General features: G+C 38.2%; 1 protein-coding gene across 2 annotated transcripts in view; it reads left to right on the forward strand.

Moving 5' to 3' along the window:
- The window catches only part of MTHFD1L (methylenetetrahydrofolate dehydrogenase (NADP+ dependent) 1 like), a 146,051-nt gene that overhangs the window by 77,259 nt on the left and 49,208 nt on the right, over positions 1–19,584 (forward strand). For both annotated transcript variants that reach the window (XM_081945648.1, XM_081945649.1), the window contains 4 exons: positions 4,583–4,722; positions 7,489–7,530; positions 8,732–8,832; positions 13,275–13,452. In XM_081945648.1, coding sequence (XP_081801774.1) covers positions 4,583–4,722; positions 7,489–7,530; positions 8,732–8,832; positions 13,275–13,452 — 461 coding nt within the window. The remainder of the gene's footprint in view (positions 1–4,582; positions 4,723–7,488; positions 7,531–8,731; positions 8,833–13,274; positions 13,453–19,584) is intronic.

Genomic DNA, 19,584 nt, shown 5'->3' on the forward strand with positions numbered 1-19,584 from the left:
ATTTTGGCAGCTGTTGTGTTTAGCAATGTACTCTTTTACAAGAAACACTGAGCCTTGCTCCCCAACCAAAATGCCTTGAATCCCTGGGGTTAAAGTTCATGTGCTTCTGTAACTTTGAACTCTATAGTTTCCTTGCTGACAGCTGCAGAAGGAGAGCTATGTTTACATCGTAGAATTATATGGCCACCAGCAATTCAGAATTTCCATTTCCTCTTGCATTGTTCTGGAATTTGGCGTCCACTATTCCATGTCCTAAAACTTAGCCTAGTGTGCATATTTTCTAGTGCTCTCTTCCAGTGTGCTGTTTTGGTTTTTGGTGTTGACCCTAAATGCTTACTGTGCAAAGATTTGTTTTGTTGAAATCTACCTGTTTATGAGATTTTAATAGTAGATAATTTTCTTATCTCTTTCATTTTGTGTCCTTCCAAACAAAAACATTTGTTTTTTTTAAAGGTCCCTTGCTGTGTTAATGTTGACTATTGGATTCAGATCTCATGGACCTGTGTTAAGCTATAGCTTAGTGGCAGCTTTCTTCTGTCTGTATATTGTTTTGAGTTTTAGTTTATAATTTAGTAGTCTGTAAAAAAATATTTTCTAAAAGCATGTTCCATGTTAATAATTGCACCAAGAGTGTGTGGGATGTATGTCATAAATTCTGAATTGACAGAATGCCTTGAGTTTTTTTTTTTAATTCCCCAGATAGTGTAAGTGGGATATATGCATTCACATATGTCTACATTGTCTACTTTAGTGGGGGGGGGGGGGGAAGGCATTTCCTTTAATTTGTCATTCCTCCTTCATCTTATATATCAGTCTTGTTCTCTCTCCCTCTCTCTCTCTCACACACACACACACAGAGGGGGGGAGAGGGAGAGCTTCCTTAAAGACTTCTGATAACTGAGATAACCCAATGGCAGGAGTAGTTTTCATTCTTCTTGTTATTCTTTTTTCATATGGAGAGAGAGCTCTTATGGACCACAAGATCCTTCTTTTGGAACTGTGATTTTTATTTACACAAAGGATACTCCTTCTATTTCACACTCTACTCTTGGAAACCAAAGAGGATGGTGTGGGAGCCAAGCTGACCTAATGGGCTTGCGTTGGTTTCTTCTCCTTATATGTAGAATTACACATAGTATGAATGCCTGAAGAGTTTTATACAAACACAGAGCCTTGAAATAGAACATTTATTTAGTTATATCTACATAACTAGCCTCCAGAGTTACATGATTATTAAACAAAGACTAGTTGGGATCATTTTTGTCCTACTGGCCTCTATCTGGTTATATTTTCATTGGCACTCTGATTTGCCAGCAGGAAATAATACAAAAGTGATTGTGTTGAATATTTGAGCACAAACAAGGGTCAAAGTACATGGCTTTATCTTTACATTTACTCTCTGTTTTATTTCCTTTGCAGTTGGTTACCTTCATCCCAGTGGCTTTTACACCACATCCTGTTTCCTTCCTCTCCCACAAGTCAGAGTGTCTGTACTCCTGATTTTGTGTTGGTCAGACTTACAATGTTTTCAGTCCCCAGATTCATTGCATGAAATATTACTGATGCTCTGTACTTCAGTTTTTCCCAATTTGAGCTAAAGTAAATGAGGAAACAAGAAAGCGGGTAATAATATAAAAATATATAAATGTGGATTGACTGTCTGGATTTTTTTTTTACCCCAAATCTTATATTCGTTTGTTTTCTGGAAGCAACTGTATTTTGAAATGTGCATTGATAATGTTTTCTTTAAATTATATGCAGAAAATAAGTAAATATCAGTTCACTTACGAACCATAAGCAAATTTTCCTTGATCATATAATGACAGCTACTTACTTATATAGAATGCTAGTCCTATGGTTCAATGTCTGATCCATATTACTTAATTAGGTTTTAGCTGTTAAGAGCTATTTTAATCATGCTATGTTTAATCATACATTTTAAAATTTATCATTATTGAGGTAGTAGATGTATTAATACAGTAATAGAGGTGCAAATCAAATATTTGATTTATCTTTTAGTATATGCAGCATTAGTTTGTTTTATAATTACTCTTTTAAAATTGATAAAAAATTCATGGACTAAATAAAGAAATCCTCATACTTACGTTTTCAGAATGACAATAAGTGACACTTATTAATGGCATAGCATATTCATATCATATCTTTTATTCAGAATCAATTAGCCTGTTTTTTAAAGAATATAATCTTGATGAAGGAATAGGGAAGGAAAAAACAGAAACTCAGTCCTGGGAAAGTATGAGAAAGAAACTCAAAATAACACTGCTTTGAATCTGCTTGGTATAAAATGGAGTGGAAAGAAAATCTGACAGACTTTCAAGATTCTGTTGTTATATCTTACAATAATAAACAACTTTCCCGTAATCTGTTTCCTGAATTGATCTGCCTTAAAAGGCTGACATTGTTTTTACGACAGTTTCTTCCTACTGCTTTCTATATATTATGCAGTGTGTAAGGATTAGAATTCTTTGCATATGGGTATGGGTTGATGGGTAGGTGAATCAAAATCAGCAAGATGGCAGACAAAGCAATCGCAGCCTATTCTGAAGTTGACACATGTACAGAAGAGGTGGGGTTTGCACTGTGATGCCTCATCTGCCATTTTGCCAATTTTGAAGCTCTCCAAAGATCACACACACACAGGTCACACACAAAAAGTCCATGATGTGGCTTTAGGTAAGATTCTCTCTTGGCCACAAGCCCTCCGCCATCAATATAAGACCTTTTCAGAGCTAATGTCGTGAAGTCTTTACCAAACAATAATGGGTTAGATCCTTGCTTTGAACGGATGCATTAAAATCAGTAAGCTTCAGTGACGTGCAGTCAGGTGAGGCAGGTGAGGCACAGCCTCACCACTCTCATCATGAAAAAAAAAAGTAAAAGGAAAAAGCTGAGCTAGTTGCTGCCTCACCGTGGATGACTCTGCTTAACCTCACTGGTGCTCTCCCTCCCCAAGTGTAGTGACTTCCTCCCCAGGCCCCCATTCATTTCTCTCTCTCACACACACAGCTGGATAAAACTATATAAAAATCTAGCCCAGCTTCACTGATTACAAGTTTGAAAAGGCAACCTGGCTCCACCTGCAATCAAACTACACTTGGGGAGGGAGAGCACAAGCGAGCACTGAGGAGACCACAGGAGGAGGCAGGAAGCCAGGCAAAGAGCCATGCTATAGTACACACACTTCCCCCCAGCCTCTTTCTTTTGGAAGGCTCGGCTCCCCTCCGGCTTCTCTGCCTCTCCTCTCACCCCAGCCTATAGTACACACACTTCCCCCCAGCCTCTTTCTTTTGGAAGGCTCGGCTCCCCTCCGGCTTCTCTGCCTCTCCTCTCACCCCAGCCTGCCAGCAGGAGGTGGTGGGTGGCCTTTATTGTGTTCCAGGCATTTCCCACCCAGACATCAGGCTGCATTTGCAATGGTGGAGGTGTTTGGGAAAGGCACCAGGGGAATGGGGGGGATGGCAGAGGAACTGCTTTCAAGCCACTGGAAAAGATATCCAATCCAACTTTTGTGTTTGGGGGGGTTTGTTTGAGAGTGAGTGAGAGAGGGAAGGGGTAGGAGAGATAGTCCAATCCAACTTGTGTGTGTGTGTGTGTGTGTGTGTTTGAGAGGGGGAGGAAGGGAGAGAGGGAGGAAGGAGGGGAAGGAGAAGAAAAAGAAAAAGAAAGAAGGAGCAAAGGAGAAAAACAAATGCTGTCGCTTTAAATTGGAACTGAGCATGCCTGGCTGTGGAATTCTGAGAGTTGAAGTCCACAAGTCTAAAAATATTTGAAACCCAGCACTGTGTCAGTGCCTCACCAGTCATAAACCTCACCGCACGTCACTGGTAAGCTTGTATTAATAAGTCCCAGAATTAATTTCAATAATTCTGTTGAAAACTTAACTAGATTCCAGCTGATGGGTGAGAGGCATTTTAAGGCAGTTTGTCATGTGAACCTGTGAAGATTTTCCAAACTGAAGATTTTGTAAAGCCTCTGACATGTGAAAGTGGACTGAAGTAGCAACCTTTGTGCAAAAGAGGTTTCTCAATATGTGAAAAGAGCTTTCTAGTCTGGCCTTAATGATGAGTGTACTTCTTCAGGTGGTAGCTAAAGTCTGGGATTTTTTTGAAAAAAAAATCACTCTGTGCAGCCTTGTTGTAGGGGTGGGGAGGGAAAGAGAGAATAAAAATCCATATATATTTTTCTGAAGGAAAAGTGGGGTATAAATCTAAGAAGTAAACAACAAATAACTATTTGCACTAAGTAATTATTTGACTGTATAATACCAAAACTGCTCTAGTAACACATTAATTTTAATAGTTGGGCCATTCCCCCCCCCCTTAGGAATGGGTACATGATATGTGGGCTTTGTGTAAATGTGTATAACACAAATGTTTTTTTTAAGGCATTGGTTGAAATTTCTAGCTTGGGAGAATCTCCCACTCTTCTTTAAAAATAAAAGCACTGCCTATTCCTATGAAAACATAGTCATTAATGATGAGATGTCTGCAGCCCTCAAATAGCAACATTTCCTGGGTTCACTGATCCACCCTAACTTAAATTAACCCTTTATTCCTAATAGTAACTGAAGCTGGTTTCGGTGCTGATATCGGAATGGAGAAATTCTTCAACATCAAATGTAGAGCTTCTGGCTTGATTCCCAGTGTGGTTGTGCTTGTGGCTACAGTGAGAGCTTTGAAGATGCATGGAGGGGGGCCAAATGTAAGTGTCTCTACCTCTCAAACAAAACAGAGAATAAATCTTCAGAACTCCCTATTTTTTAAACCCCTTATTGTTTGAAATAAGTATAAACATTTCAGTTTTGGAACTGGTTGAAATGACTCCTAGCGCACTGCAAGCCAATTAACAGCCTCTTTCTCTGAATTGTCAAGAGACAATAGAGATATTTAAAGGGAGGCTCTCTATACGATTTAAGAAGTTTAGGAAATGGAATGAAATCTGCTTGCTATTTTTTTACTTTTCTTTTTTTTAACCCTTGAAGTTCATCCTTCAAATTGCAATAACTGGCTCATGGTCCCACAGTTTGAACTATCACCCACTGCTAGTTCCTAAGTCTGTTTCCTACATCCCCTTAATTATTTCCTTATTTAAGCCAACCATAGGTACATTCCAAAAAGTAGGAACTTTGATCTGTTAAATTCATTGGGAGGGAATTATTAACTGTATGGAATTTAAACGTACTCAACTTGAATAAATTGCACCCTGTTTCTTTATTTGTTTTTAAAAATAAATTTTGTTTGTAGCAATACTTTGCGGCACATATATTAGAACCTATATTTTCTGTCTTCCCTCCCAAAATTCTTGTGTTACTTTCTGTTCTCTCAGCCTGTCATCCAGACATGCAGTCTGGCTTTTATCTTTTGATTTCTAACTTTTTTCTTTCCTTTAATTTTAATTTCTTGTTTGAGCTTGCCCCCCCGCCCCCATCTCAAGGTTTTTCAAATGTTTATGCCACTGGATGCTGATGATTAACTACAAGTACTAATTGTTCCAAGATTATATGCTAACTACTTTGGTTATAATCCCTCACTGCCTTTACATCTACACCTTGTCTCTATTGTTGCTTCTCTTGTACTTTTTTTTATTCACCCCTTCATTCTTAATTCCTAAAGCAGCTATATGTGAACTGCAAAAAGTTGGAAAATGCCAAAGAATTACAGAAAACTCTAACTCTGCTACTCTCTAATGTTTGCCCAGATTTGTCCAACTGCAATCTTTTACTTTAATACTTTAGCTTCGTGCGAAAAGTACCACAAGTCTTGGTTTTTGCATCCTTATTTTAAAATCTTTATTCAAATTATTTTTTCTTGATTCTTCCCTTTCCTCCCTGTTGAAAATATTAATATTTTGCAAATGTGCCCGGTTGCTTCCACTTTGGGAAGTATAAAGTTCATTCAACTTGGTGGCATTCAGCTGTAACATATTATGTTATTCTGGGATGCAGCCTTAATATTTATCTTCACTTTTTGGGGGTGCAGAGGTTTGCAGACTCAGTTTAAAAATATAATTCTATGCCTGACAACCCTGCTGTTTCTATGAGGAATGTATTTCTTTGAGACCTCAAGGAGACTGCACAATTGAATTTTTTTAAGCTTAGTTTCACCATTTTCCCACTAAATAAGATATTCAGTTGAAGCAAGGAAAATAACTGACCAACAAATAAGTCATAACTTAAATGTTTTTCCCTGAACGTTTTCAGTTCACCTTCCAAGGATTAGGGTTTTGTTTTTTTTTACTTTCCTTTCGTTTCCTTTTTTCTTTTTGTATTTCCACTGAATTATTACCAGGTGTAGTTTACTAGATTTATATTTCTTAGTAATTGTTTTTGAGTAATAGGATTATTTAGGATTTGGCAAGAACATGATTTCTTAGTAGGGAACTGGAATTTATTAACTGGATTGACATATTGTAGTAATCTGTTAGGTTGATTTTTAAAGGGCTTATGTCAGTCATGGTTAACCTTTTCGGCACTAAGTGCCAAAACTGGAGCGTGCATGCGCATGCGCGTGCCAGAGCACCGGAACCCGGAAGAGAGCTGGCTGGTGCACATGTGCATGACAGAACCCAGAAGAAAAGCTGGCGATGGTGCCATGCCCACAGGAAGGGCTCTGTGTGCCACCTCTGGCACGTGTGCCATAGGTTTGCCATCACAAGCTTATGTAAACAGAGTTAGAGACTCGGTCATACTTAGAATTAGGCTGTAATTCACAGTTTGAAGCTATGGTTTATTGTTTTCTTTTCTATTATAAAGTCTGGCTTTGTGAATGAGCAAATGAAGGAATGTAGTTTGTCTCATTTGCTTTTGTGCCCACTGAAACTTTTAACCAGTTCACATAATATAATCCAAGAGCTGAGGTTCCTTAACATTCCTTTCATATGGTTTCTCTAGCTCCGATATATTTTTCTTAAATTGATTTAATCACATAGGAAATCTGAAGGAAGGATGACTGACATGAATTGGAGCACAGATGGGACGTAGGGGAGGACTTCTCAAGGCAAAAAAGAAGGATCTGAGACTTCCTCCTTCAATTGTTTCTTTTTTTCAAGTTCCCATGCAAACAGTGGGTTAGAAATATTTATTTCCTAGCACAAAAAATACGGTCTATTATTAAGCATTCGAACTTCAAAACACTTTGGTTAAAAATTAATGCATTGGAATAGCTTTATTTTCAGGTTTAAAAACTAGATTCAGAACTTGAGTCTAGTATTATCTAGTTGCAAAATACTAGAGATTTGTTTAGTCAGATATATAATAGTATCAATTTGAAGGGGGGAACACTATTCCAAAATCCCCATATTAAAATCCTGGTAATTAAAAATATATGTAGAAGTAACATTAATGGTTTTTATATAAATATTCAAATAAAAGTTTTGCAGGGTTTCTCCGTTCTAGAAATCATGAAGATCACATATTTTAGGTGTTTCTAAATATTTGTCTATTCTTTAATTATTTGTTTGTAATTTCAGGTTATAGCCGGTGCACCTCTTAAGAAAGAATATACAGAAGAGGTGAGAACTTTTCGTGTCCCTATTAAAATCCATTTTTAGAAATATTTCCTCCAAACAGCTGTTACTAAATAGCTTAATCCAATATATTGAAAAATCTTTTTTCTCCCAATGCCATCCAACTCATACAATAAGGTTACCTATGGAGGCCCTCCTCATAGTTCCAGGAAGTTCAGTTCACAGTGCTAAGAATGGCAATATTTGTTTTATTTGTTCAATTATTTTGCTCAGTTACATACTGCAAGCTTCCAACCATAGGTTGATACAAAGCAGTTAACAACAAGAAAAAAAAATCAAACCTAATCAAACTCCTCAAAATAACAATCATAAAATTATCAAAACCATAAGCAAACAGCAAAAAATCAAAATAAGTAGAAAAGTTGTAAAATAAAATTAAATATGCAATTATGCATAAAATGCATAAAATGTATACATGCATAAAACACATATCAGCAATAAAAATAGGTAGCAAGTAGGGCTGCCATGAGGTGAAAAGTAACAGATAAAAATATATTTTTACGTTATTTTTATTTAAAAACAAAAAGTTGTTTGAATAGACTGAACCATGCAAGGTTGATATTAGTCTTTGGAGACAGTCCAGAAACTTGGACAATTATTGGTCTTTTTATTGTAAGGCTACATCAACAGAATATTAATGTGCCTTTTACAACTATGGAATATTTCTGATAATATTCACTTATAATTTTATCAGTGAATATAACTTCCTTTATGTATCAGCCATAGTGGACTTGTAAGGTTTTCAGAGAAGAGGTTTCACATTCTAGTCCATATTTCAAGTATCCCCCCAGCTATGGAAATTAACTGAGTGACTTCGGGCCAGTCATTGCCTCTCAGCCCATTCTACTTCAAAAGGTTGCTGCTACACACTTCTAGTGGGTAGGAAGATATAAATCTAACAAATAATTATTACCATCAACATAACAGGAAAGAAAATAATTAATATATAGAATTCAATTCAATTTCCCATACCTTTTTTCCCTCTTAGCACATTTTCACTTCTTTATAGGGAGTTTGACAGGCATTTCTGTAGAAGCCATAAAACTGGTTTAAGATCCTTGGACGTAAGAATTAATGTAGATGGACAGAATTCATTGTGCTGATCCATATTGTATATTAAAAGCACAGCAATAAAACATTTTTCTATTAGGAATAAACAAACACATTTCTTTCATTCCCCATATAGAATCTCAAGCTAGTGTCAGATGGTTGCAGCAACTTGCTGAAGCAAATTCAAATTACCCAGCAGTTTGGAGTTCCTGTTGTTCTGGCTCTTAATGTTTTCAGGTAATATAATTTGTCTTTTCCACACCTAAGGAAAAAAAATAAGATGATTATTTTTTATGTGAACTAGATTTGAATATTGTATCTTTTATTTTTTTTCTTCTGAAATCAAATTTTTCATTAATTAACTATTGTGAGAAGTTGTATGTGGATTGGAGATAGGCTGGCGGGGTTACCTCATTAAAATATAATTTCAGCATTAAAAATTTGAGGGGATGTTGATATGAAAGCCAACAGATGGGCCTAAGCAACAGATATGACAATAGACGGTTCTACGTTTTATCCATGATTTTTTTGTGTGCAAATATATGTAACATTCAAAGTTCTAGCCATCTTTGAACATTATAAAGTAGACACTATAGAATAGGATTTTTGAAGTAAACCTGTTTTCAACTACCTCTGCTTTTTTGAGACCAACGGCATCCTCAGCATAATTCAGTTATATCAAACTCAAGTGCAGTGACATCATTGAGCAGGGACCATCATTACATTCTAATGCCTGATGCAAGTAGATAAGGCATGGTATGGTGATGTCATCATGAACATATTGTGACTTTTAGTCTCTTGCCCTTGCCCTTTCTTTTCCCCTCTCCAGAGGTTGTATTCAGCGGTTTCTGACCAGTTATGGAGAACAGGTAGCGGAAATTTTGAGTAGTTCAGGGAACTGTTAAATACCACCTTTGACTGGTCCCGCCCCCATCTATTCTCTATCTCCCGAGTCTCAGCTGATCAGGAGGAAATGGGGATTTTGCAATAACCTTCCCCTGGAGTGTGGAGGGAATAGAGATTTTACAGTATCTTTCCCCTGGAGTGGGATGGGAATGGAGATTTTACAGTATCCTTCCCCTGCCACGTCCACCAAGCCACACCCACCAAGTCATGCCATGCCCACCAAGCTATGCTCACAGAACTGGTGGTAAAAAAAAATTGAATCCCACCACTGCCCCTCTCCCTTGCAGACATCCATCCTGAAATTTTTACATTTATTTCAACCGTAATATGAGAAGTATACTGAAACTGTCATATGTTGATCATCAGTCCTTTTTTACATTCTTTGTTTTCTTACATTTGTCATTTGTTTAATGATACCCTATAGTTTATATTAAAAACCATTTCTGGAAAAGGGACAACCTATCTATCTAAATTATTTGTTTGGAATTTCCCCATGTTTTAAAAAACCTGAAAGCAGCCTTGAAGGGAATGAAGCAATTGGGGCTGCATTCTTCTTTGCATTCTGCTTTCATTTTTCGTAAAGCTGTTCTTTGCTATTAGTGAATGTTTATTAACTATTCAATTTGTAGAAAGAAATGGAACATTTATTTCAAGATATGTGTGCAAAATTTTGTTTTGTTTTTTTAAGTCTGTGAAGATATTGCCTCAACATCGTAGACTATGCAATTATCTTGTTCTGAGTTTCCTACAAAATAATTAAACATACTGTGCTTCTGTTTGGATTGACTATACAAATTTTTGGACTTCAGACTTGAGTAGATGTAGCTCTTTCATCCAGCCACCTGTTGAATGCATCCAATCAAATACCAGTTTTACAAGTTCTTTTTGATTATACAGATGTTGATAATCTTCTAAAGTACAGAATAGTTGTCCAAATGCTTAAGATGCCAATGCAGGATGTCTCTTGCGTTGAGACATAGTTCTTATTATTAAGATAATAATATACTAATAATTATTAATAATATATGAATTATAATTAGGAAAATAATATACTAATATTAGTAACACCAAAATGTATAGAGAATTTTCCTTTTTAAAAGCTGATGAAAATCATGCTGAATTTATGCAATAATAATGGCAATAAAAATGGAAATTCCAGTAATTCTATTTAAAGCTATATGATACTTGAGGCAAGAAGTCCCACCCTGTAAGTAACAATTCAGATCTTAATTTGTGCCAGACATGAGTTATATCCTGTCCTGGGGATAGGTCTATGAGGGGAAAAAGTTAAAATTGACCTGATATGAGTATGTCTATCTCATAAAGAAGTAATTATGGCAACCAGTCATATAGAGGATATGAGAAAAGGGAACACCTTTGTATTAGAGTGTATTCTTTCCTAATAAATTTGAATAGCATTATCACTTCCAATTTTAAAGCACTGAATATAACATCTTAATTAGGGAGATTGATTGATTGATGTCAGCCCAACAAGTTAGACCAGATTAAAAAACCAATATCAAATAGTTCATACTTATTTTTATTCTGACTATGCTTCCCCCTACCTCATTCTGCCTATGATCAATGAATACTATCACAAATGAAATAATCCAATAAACATTTTGTGGGCAAAATGGACTTTCCTGCTGAAATTAATTTATTCTGTGAGATGGACTCTATTTTCTCACATTCTTTTTTTGGCCCAGGCTGAAGCTTCTCTTATCTGACATTGCCTTGATACCAGCTCTTTCTCCAGTCCTTCAAGGCTATTCTTTATTCTCTCTACAGTTATGTACCATTAAGTCAGTGTTGACCAGTGGTGGGTTCCTCCCGGATCGCACCGGATCGCGCTCGCTCCCTTTCAGCGCTCCACCTGGCTTGCGCGCTCCCTTTCAGCGCTCCACCTGGCTTGCGCGCTCCCTTTCAGCGCTCCACCTGGCTTGCGCGCTCCCTTTCAGCGCTCCACCTGGCTCTCGCGCTCCCTTCCGGCGCTGAAACCGGAAGTACAGTTTTGTCCGGCCCTGGCGAAGCAACGACGCCTGTCTGCGCTCCACCAGCTCGGCTGGGAACGGAGATGTTTCCTCAGCGGAGCGGAGCGCCTGAAAAGTCTTTTCAGGCGCTCCGCTCCGCTGAGGAAACATCTCCGTTCCGTTGCTTCTTGTCCTGCCCTAAGGTGCTTTGGAGAATAGCTGGGCTCGCTCTTTTTTGTGGCAGCCATTGAGATATTGGAACACTGCTATCATGTCTCCACTAGTCCTTTTTTTCATCCAACTAGACATACCCAGTTCCTGCAACCGTTCTTCATATGTTTTAGCCTCCAGTCCCCTAATCATCTTTGTTGATCTTCTCTGCACTCTTTCTAGAGTCTCCACATCTTTTTTACATCGTGGCGACCAAAACTGAATGCAATATTCCAAGTGTGGCCTTACTAAGGCATTATAAAGTGGTGTTAACACTTCACATGATCTTGATTTTATCCCTCTGTTGATGTAGCCTAGAACTGTGTTGGCTTTTTTGGCAGCTGCTGCACACTGCTGGCTCATATTTAAATGGTTGTCCACTAGGATTCCAAGATCCCTCTCACAGTTACTACTATTGAGCTATATACTATTAATTCTTAATCAATTAGGAGGAACAGGAAAATTACTGGGAATTGGATGCTCAGATTACACAAAGAGTGAGGTGGAGGGTGAGGGAAAGGAGGAAAAAAGCAGCTCCTGACCTTTTCAGCAAACCAGTGTCTTTTGCTATGATTAATTTGTAGGTATTGGTAGATATTTGAGCTCATAGTGTGTGTGTATAAATTACTTTGCTCTTGCTGGGTTTCCTTACCTGTCATGGCATTAAAAAATGACACGGTGCAAGGTTTGTATGCATAAGTATCCAATGACATTTATTAATAGAATTAATCTTCCCAAATCTACTGTTGTCATCCATATTCCAGCCTGGAGAACCTTTAAGTATACTGATAGTCCTCCATTTACAACTGTTCATTTACTGACTGTTCAAAGTTACAACAGCACTGATAAAAGCGACTTATGAACATTTTTCACACTTATGACCATTGCAGCATCCCCATGGTCATGTGATTTACTTTCAGATGCTTAATACTGGTTCATATTTATGACTGTTGCAGTGTCCTGGGGTCATTGGACCATGTTTTGCGATCTTTTGATATGCAAAGTCAATGGGGAAGCCAGATTGATTTAACAAGCATGTGACTAATTTAATAGATCCAGTGATTCACTTAACAAATGTGGCAAAAAAGTTATAAAATGGGGCAAAACTCACTTAACAATTTTCTTAGCCACATAAATTCCGGGCTCAATTGTGGTCGTAAGTTGAGGAGTACTTGTATGTGAGCAGGGTCCCTTTAAAGGGATCAGAGCATATGGAGATAGTCCAGAAAATGGTTCCTTTCAAGCAGAATAGCAGGCAAAAGCAAGCTATAGGCATCTGAGTTACATGCATAAAAATGAAGAGGGTACTATTTTGTCCATGTAGCTGGGTTTTGAGGTAGACAGGCCCACCCAGAGGCTAAGCGGAGTTTTCCTGCGTGGTGAATGGTGCTGACAGCAGAAAGGTCTATTCCCTCTAAAGTACACTGTCCTTCCTCCTCCTCCACCATTCTGCAGGAGTCCATCTGTGATATTACTCTAGGTTTGGCTCTAAACCTGATGTTGCATTGAAACCCCAAATTCCTTAAACCAACCCTGCCTATGATTAATGAATATCATTGCAAATGAACTAATGCAAAACTCTTTTGTTGGCAGAACCGACTCGCCTGCTGAGATTAATTTAGTCTGTGAGATAGCCAAACAGTCTAGAGCTTTTGATGCAGTCCCTTGCCGGCACTGGTCAGAGGGCGGCAGAGGAGCTATGGAGTTGGCTGAAGCTGTGAGGAGAGCTGCTAACCAACAGAGCAACTTCAGATATCTCTATGACCTGGAGGTAAGCAAGGTTGCAAGAGGCAACACGTGATGATGCCTGCAGTCACTCAGTCATTATATCTAGCAGTACCTAATGTGTGTGTGTGAGTGAGTGCGCACATGCCTTTGAGTCAGGTTTATTCCTGGTGTCTGCCTTGACAAATCCCTGCAGTTTACTTGGCAAGCATTTTGAGAAATAGACTGTTCTATTTTGAGTTCGGATCACTATTTTGAAATTAAAACACTACTATAATGGTTCAAACAAACCACTTCAACTGTAAAACAACTGTTTTGATCTCAAAATGTGGCATTTCAGATTGGTAACGGTTTGAATGAAAACATTTTGCACACCCTTTTTCAGTAAATGGCTTCCACTCTTACAGTATGCAGCTCAAGTGTGTTTCTGTTTAGGATAATATTTTGGATAAGCATAAGATCTTTACCTTCCCCTTCATCTAATTGCCAAAAGTCAAAAAGAAACTTTCATTTTTTTTCAAATCCTTCTTTGATAGCAGCAATGTCATTTTTAATATGAGACGTTATATGTGTGTGTGTGTGTGTGTGTGTATATATATATATATGTATATATATATATATATATATATGTATATATATGTATGTATGTATGTATGTATGTATGTATGTATGTATGTATGTATGTATATATATATATATATATATATATATATATATATATATATATATATATATATATATATATATATATATATATATATATATATATATATATATATATATATATATATATATATATATATATATATATATATATATATATATATATATATATATATATATATATATATATATGCTGGTTTTGTTGTATTCGGGTCTTTTCCCGTGTAAGGTTGAGATTGTCTTTGCAACGTTTCGGCAGCATCTCACCTGCCATCTGCAAGCGTGGGCTTAAAATGTGATCGGAGATGCCGTCTTTCTGTAAGTCTTGGTGGGAGGGGATGGGGTGCTGGCTTTGTTTCAGTAAGTGGAATGATTGGTTGTGTGGTTGTATCATGATTGGTAGATTGGTACTGATTGGTGCAGGCTGTGTGTGCATTGTTCTTTTGTATTGTAACGGCTTGGGTGGTGGGTGGTGTTCGTTTGTTGGCTAGGGCTGGTTTCCAGATGTTTGGTAGGCGGGAGGTATCATCACGTTTGTTCATGTTGTGGGGGTGTTTCTCTATTTCGATGGCTTCCATGATTATTCTCTTGTGGAGGTGTTCTGTTTTGGAGATTAACCTGGCTCCTTCAAAGTTGATTTCATGTCCTGTAGCTTTAAGGTGCTGGAAAAGGGAGGAAGTTTTTTCTTTTTTTCTTACTGCGTTCTTGTGTTTTGTGATGCGTGCATTTATCCTCCTGTTTGTTTGTCCTATGTATATTGCTGGGCAGATTTTGCATGGTATTTTGTAGACTCCTTGGTTTTCTAGCTGGATTTTGTCTTTGGGGTTTCTTAAGATGTTGGCTATTTTTTGGTCAGTGGTGAAGGCTGTCCTGATATTGTGCTTGTGGAGAATTTTGCTGATTTTATCTGTGGTGCCTTTGATGTAAGGGAGGAGGGCGATGCCATTGTCCTGTTCTGTGTCTTGGTTTTTTGGGGGAGTCTCCTTTTGGATTAGGTTGGTGATTGTTTTTCTTTGGAATCCATTGGAGATTAATACATTTGTGAGTTTGTGTAATTCAGTTTTCAGGTGGTCTTTGTCGGCTAGGCGTTTGGTTCTGGAGATGAGGGTCTTGGCTACAGAGTTGATCTGTGCAGGGTGGTGATGGGATTGTGCATTTAAGTAGCGGTTGGTGAGTGTTTTTTTCTGGTAGATGGTGTGTCCTAGGGAGCCATTAGGTTTTTTGTAGATTAGGACATCCAGAAAGGGAAGTTGGTTGTTTGCTTCTATTTCCATGGTGAATTGTATTTTGGGGTGTAGACTGTTGAGATGTGTGAGGAAGTTGTCCAGTTTTTCTTTTCCGTGTGGCCAAATCACGAAAGTGTCATCAACATATCTAAGCCAGAGTTTGGGTTTGTGTTCAGATTTGTCTAAGGCGTTGGTTTCAAAATGTTCCATGTATAAGTTTGCAATGACAGGAGCACCCATGGGATCTCCCCTCTCACCTGTCATTGCAAACTTATACATGGAACATTTTGAAACCAACGCCTTAGACAAATCTGAACACAAACACAGCATACCTACACCCATGAAAATCTACGAAAACAAATAGATAGATAGATAGATAGATAGATAGATAGATAGATAGATAGATAGATAGATGATAGATAGATAGATAGATAGATAGATAGATAGATAGATAGATAGATAGATAGATAGATAGATAGATAGATAGATAGATAGATATAGAGAGAGAGATTTGGTACACAGATGACTTACTCTCTGGAAAAAAATACTGTGGTGGTAAGACACCCCTAACACCCCTTGAAGTGTGTGTTCTGTTAAGATACAGCCTGTTGTGCCTTAAAATGGCTTCTACCGTACAGCGCAGTGGAGTTACCATGGTAACGGCTTCACAGTACTCCATAAGGGGGCTTCCTCTGGAAGGGGGAAAATCCATCACTAGGAATTATGTTTGGTCTGGACATTTCCCCCTACAAATAAATACTCGGGCAATGCTGGGTTATCAGCTAGTGTAAAATATTATATAATCTTTGATTAGATATTGGGGGTGGGGGAGTTGCTCTCAGGCAGAAACAAAATGGAGGCACTCTGATTGAGGTTGTGCTTCAAAAAACCCTGCAAGATCCTACCAGAGAAGTGGAGACTTTTCCACCTGCTCTTTCTAATGCAGCCTTTCACAGCCTCCTCAAAAGCATAAAGGTTTCTGTGATAAAGATGCATTTAAATGAAGAATTGGCAAAAAAAGAAAAGAAAAAGAAACAACTTCTCTGTTCACGTAGGCCTAGAGTACCAACCTTCTTAATCCCAGCCAACAATTATTCCTCTCATAGAGGTCTCTGTGTGTAAACATTTAAGCCTCCTCCACATGTTTTTAAAATTTGTTGCTGGTGTGATCTATAGTTGACACTCTTCAACTCCATGGAATTTTGTAACACAATCATCTTGTGCATTATTATTCTAAGATGTATTTAAAAGAGTATAGAACTCCCTCATATGACTTACTCTTCATTTTCCATGTGATAAGTTACTACTTAACAAAAGCTCATGTCACCCTATTGGCTCCTGGTTTATATTGTTATCTAGTACTTATATGATGAGCCAGCGATGCTGTATGAGCCTTGGGAAAGCATGTTCAGCTTAGATATTATATCACTTACGTGTGATATAGAGGAATTATTCTTTTCATTCTATCACTGGGTTGCCTTCACACCTTCTGACATGGGTGAATCTAAGTATGACCACACTTTCTGGAGAACTGTAGCATTTTTATCTTTCTATGAGATTGCTACAAAGAAATGATTTAGCGTGAAAATTGACTTTTAGGAGTTTTGTAAAACAGCATTCTTGAAAGAAGCTGCATATGTCTATGAGTATCTACATAGGATATAAGGAAGTAGGGGATATTGAGACAAGGATATATATTCTCATCTTATTGTTATGTCCTTGACATATCACCAATCCTCTAAACTTATGTATTCAATTTATATTCTGAAGATGAGGGAAACTGGATTGTAAGAAAATGAGTATGGTTTCAAAATTGGAGGAAGACACCTCAGTAATCTGTACTATGCTTGTGCTCCGATAGGTAAACATGCAAATGATTCAGAAATTCTAGTAAAGAAAATCAAGCAGCATAGTGAAAAACATGGGCTTAAATTTAAAACCATAGAAGACCAAAGTAATTATAATAAGTACTGTCTTAGAATTGACAATGAAGATATTGAGGGGATAAATAGAAAGGAAACCAATAGTCAAAAATATGTGGCTGATAGCATTTAGAAGGGTAGCATTGAAAACCTTGAAAAGGATATTGAGATACAAGGATGAGTCTAGACCAGTGGTCGGCAAGCCGCGGCTCGCGAGCCACACGCGGCTCTTTACACATTTTAATGCGACTCTTCTGTGTGCCGGGTGCCCGCTCCCCTCCCTCCTCTCGGGCACTTCAAAACAAGCGCCCCTTTCCCTTTTTTCGACCCACAATGATTAGGGAGGATCCTGAAGTCGGGCGGGGACGAGAAGCGAGGAGGCAGAAAAAGAAACGGAGGCTAAGGAGCTTCCCCCCCTCCCCCTCCAAGCAAAAATCTAACCGGGGAGCCGGGCGGGCAGTAGCAAATTAGCCGATCACGCCGCGTGATTGGTTAATTTGCTACTGCCCACGCGGCGTGATCGGCTAATTTGCTACTGCCCGCCCGGCTCCCCGGTTAGATTTTTGCTGGGAGGGGGCGGGGGGAAGCTCCTTAGCCTCCGTTTCTTTTTCTCCCTCCTCGCTTCTTGGGTCTCCACCAATGGGGGAGCAAGGCCCGCCCAGCGCCAGGCTTTGGGCTAACACAGAGGTCTGCAAAGTTGGCTGTTTTAAGACTGGTGGACTTCAATTCTCAGAATTCTGGGAGTTGAAGTCCACCAGTCTTAAGAGCCAATTTTGCAGATCCCTGGGCTAATATGATTGATGCCCTTGGTGGACTTCAATTCTCAGAATTCTGGGAGTTGAAGTCCACAAGTCTTCAAGCTGTCAGGTTTGAAGACCCTGGTTTTTTTTTTTCTAAAGGGTTGGTGCGAGGGTCTTGCACCTTGACAGCTTTAAGACTTGCACGCTTCAATGCCAGAGTTCCTGAGCCAACATGACTGGAGGAGGAATTCTGGGAGTTGAAGTCCACAAGTCTTAAAGCTGTCAGGTTTGAAGACCCCTTGGGGTTTTTTTCCTAAAGGGTTAGGGATGCAAGGATCTTGTAACTTGACAGCTTTAAGACTTGCGTGCTTCAAATGCCAGAGTTTATTGACACTAAAAACAGTGTACCATCCTATGTATTTTCGGTTTTAGAAATGTGGCTCTCAAAATAAATTTCAATCGTGGTTTTGGCGAGATTTGGCTCAGTTGAAAAAAAAGGTTGCCCACCACTGGTCTAGACCTACAAACAACAGCTTTTCTTTCGACCCTCGAGGAAAAAAGCAAAAGTTGAACTTTGAAGAATCAGATCAGAAAAAAGTATTGATGCTTTTGAACCTTGGAGCAGACTCCCAAGAATAGTATGGATAGTCAATAAAAAAAGTAGATCAACAAATCAGCCTAGGGTTCTCACTCAAGACACAAATATCCAAACCCAAACTATCCTATTTCAGATACATTATACAAAGTTTTAACTGTCTTTAAGAAGTCCATAATGTTTTGGAAAGGTGAAAGGAAAACAAACATGAGACGTTAATGGATTCAGTTACAGTGGAGATGGATGCTCTGTTGAAAGACATAAAGGACAGATATAGATTGTCCTGGAGAAAATGTATGCATGTGATTGCTAACCGTCGACATAGACTTGATGGCACTTGATCAAAATATGAGATTAATAGAAGACTCTGTAAATCCATATTGACTTTCCAAGAGGACTTACAAGTAGGCTCACTGAAGTCATCTTATATCTTCCTTACATCTACTATCGGGCACTGAGCAAAGACAGAACAAAATTCAAGGTGCTGACACATTATCACACATTCTAGTGAGTGTGAAATTCTCTGAAGATGAGCTGCAGCATGAGTCCGAAAGCTCAGAAGACTATACCTCTGGCCCTGGTGACCAACCCAGATTGGATCCTGCACCATTATGCTGGGATATATATTTTTTCCTTACTTGCAAATTTATGATTAAGACATGAGCACTTGTTAATTTCTCTCAATAATTTAGAATCAGGATTATATTTAATTTTCTTTCTAAGTTTCCAAGTTCAGTAGACTTTGGACAAATTAAGTTGGCATATGCCACTGAATTAATAATGCTTCAGTGTTAACATAATCTAAACAAATTATTTGCTGCTTTGGTATTTTCTGAATTTTTGCATATAGTTTCCATTGAATGTCATTAGAGCTTCATGTAGATCTTATTGAGAATTTGAACAAGTAATACCTAAGTTTGTTGCTTGTTTCTTATTACAGGGACAGTTATGTGAATACCTTATTAGACAATCAGGGCAGATTTGAACCAGCCATATCCTATATAAATCTCATTAATCTCACCAGACCTTCCA

This window comes from Natrix helvetica (assembly GCF_964273705.1).
Source record: "Natrix helvetica genome assembly, chromosome: 2".
NCBI lineage: Eukaryota > Metazoa > Chordata > Lepidosauria > Squamata > Natricidae > Natrix > Natrix helvetica.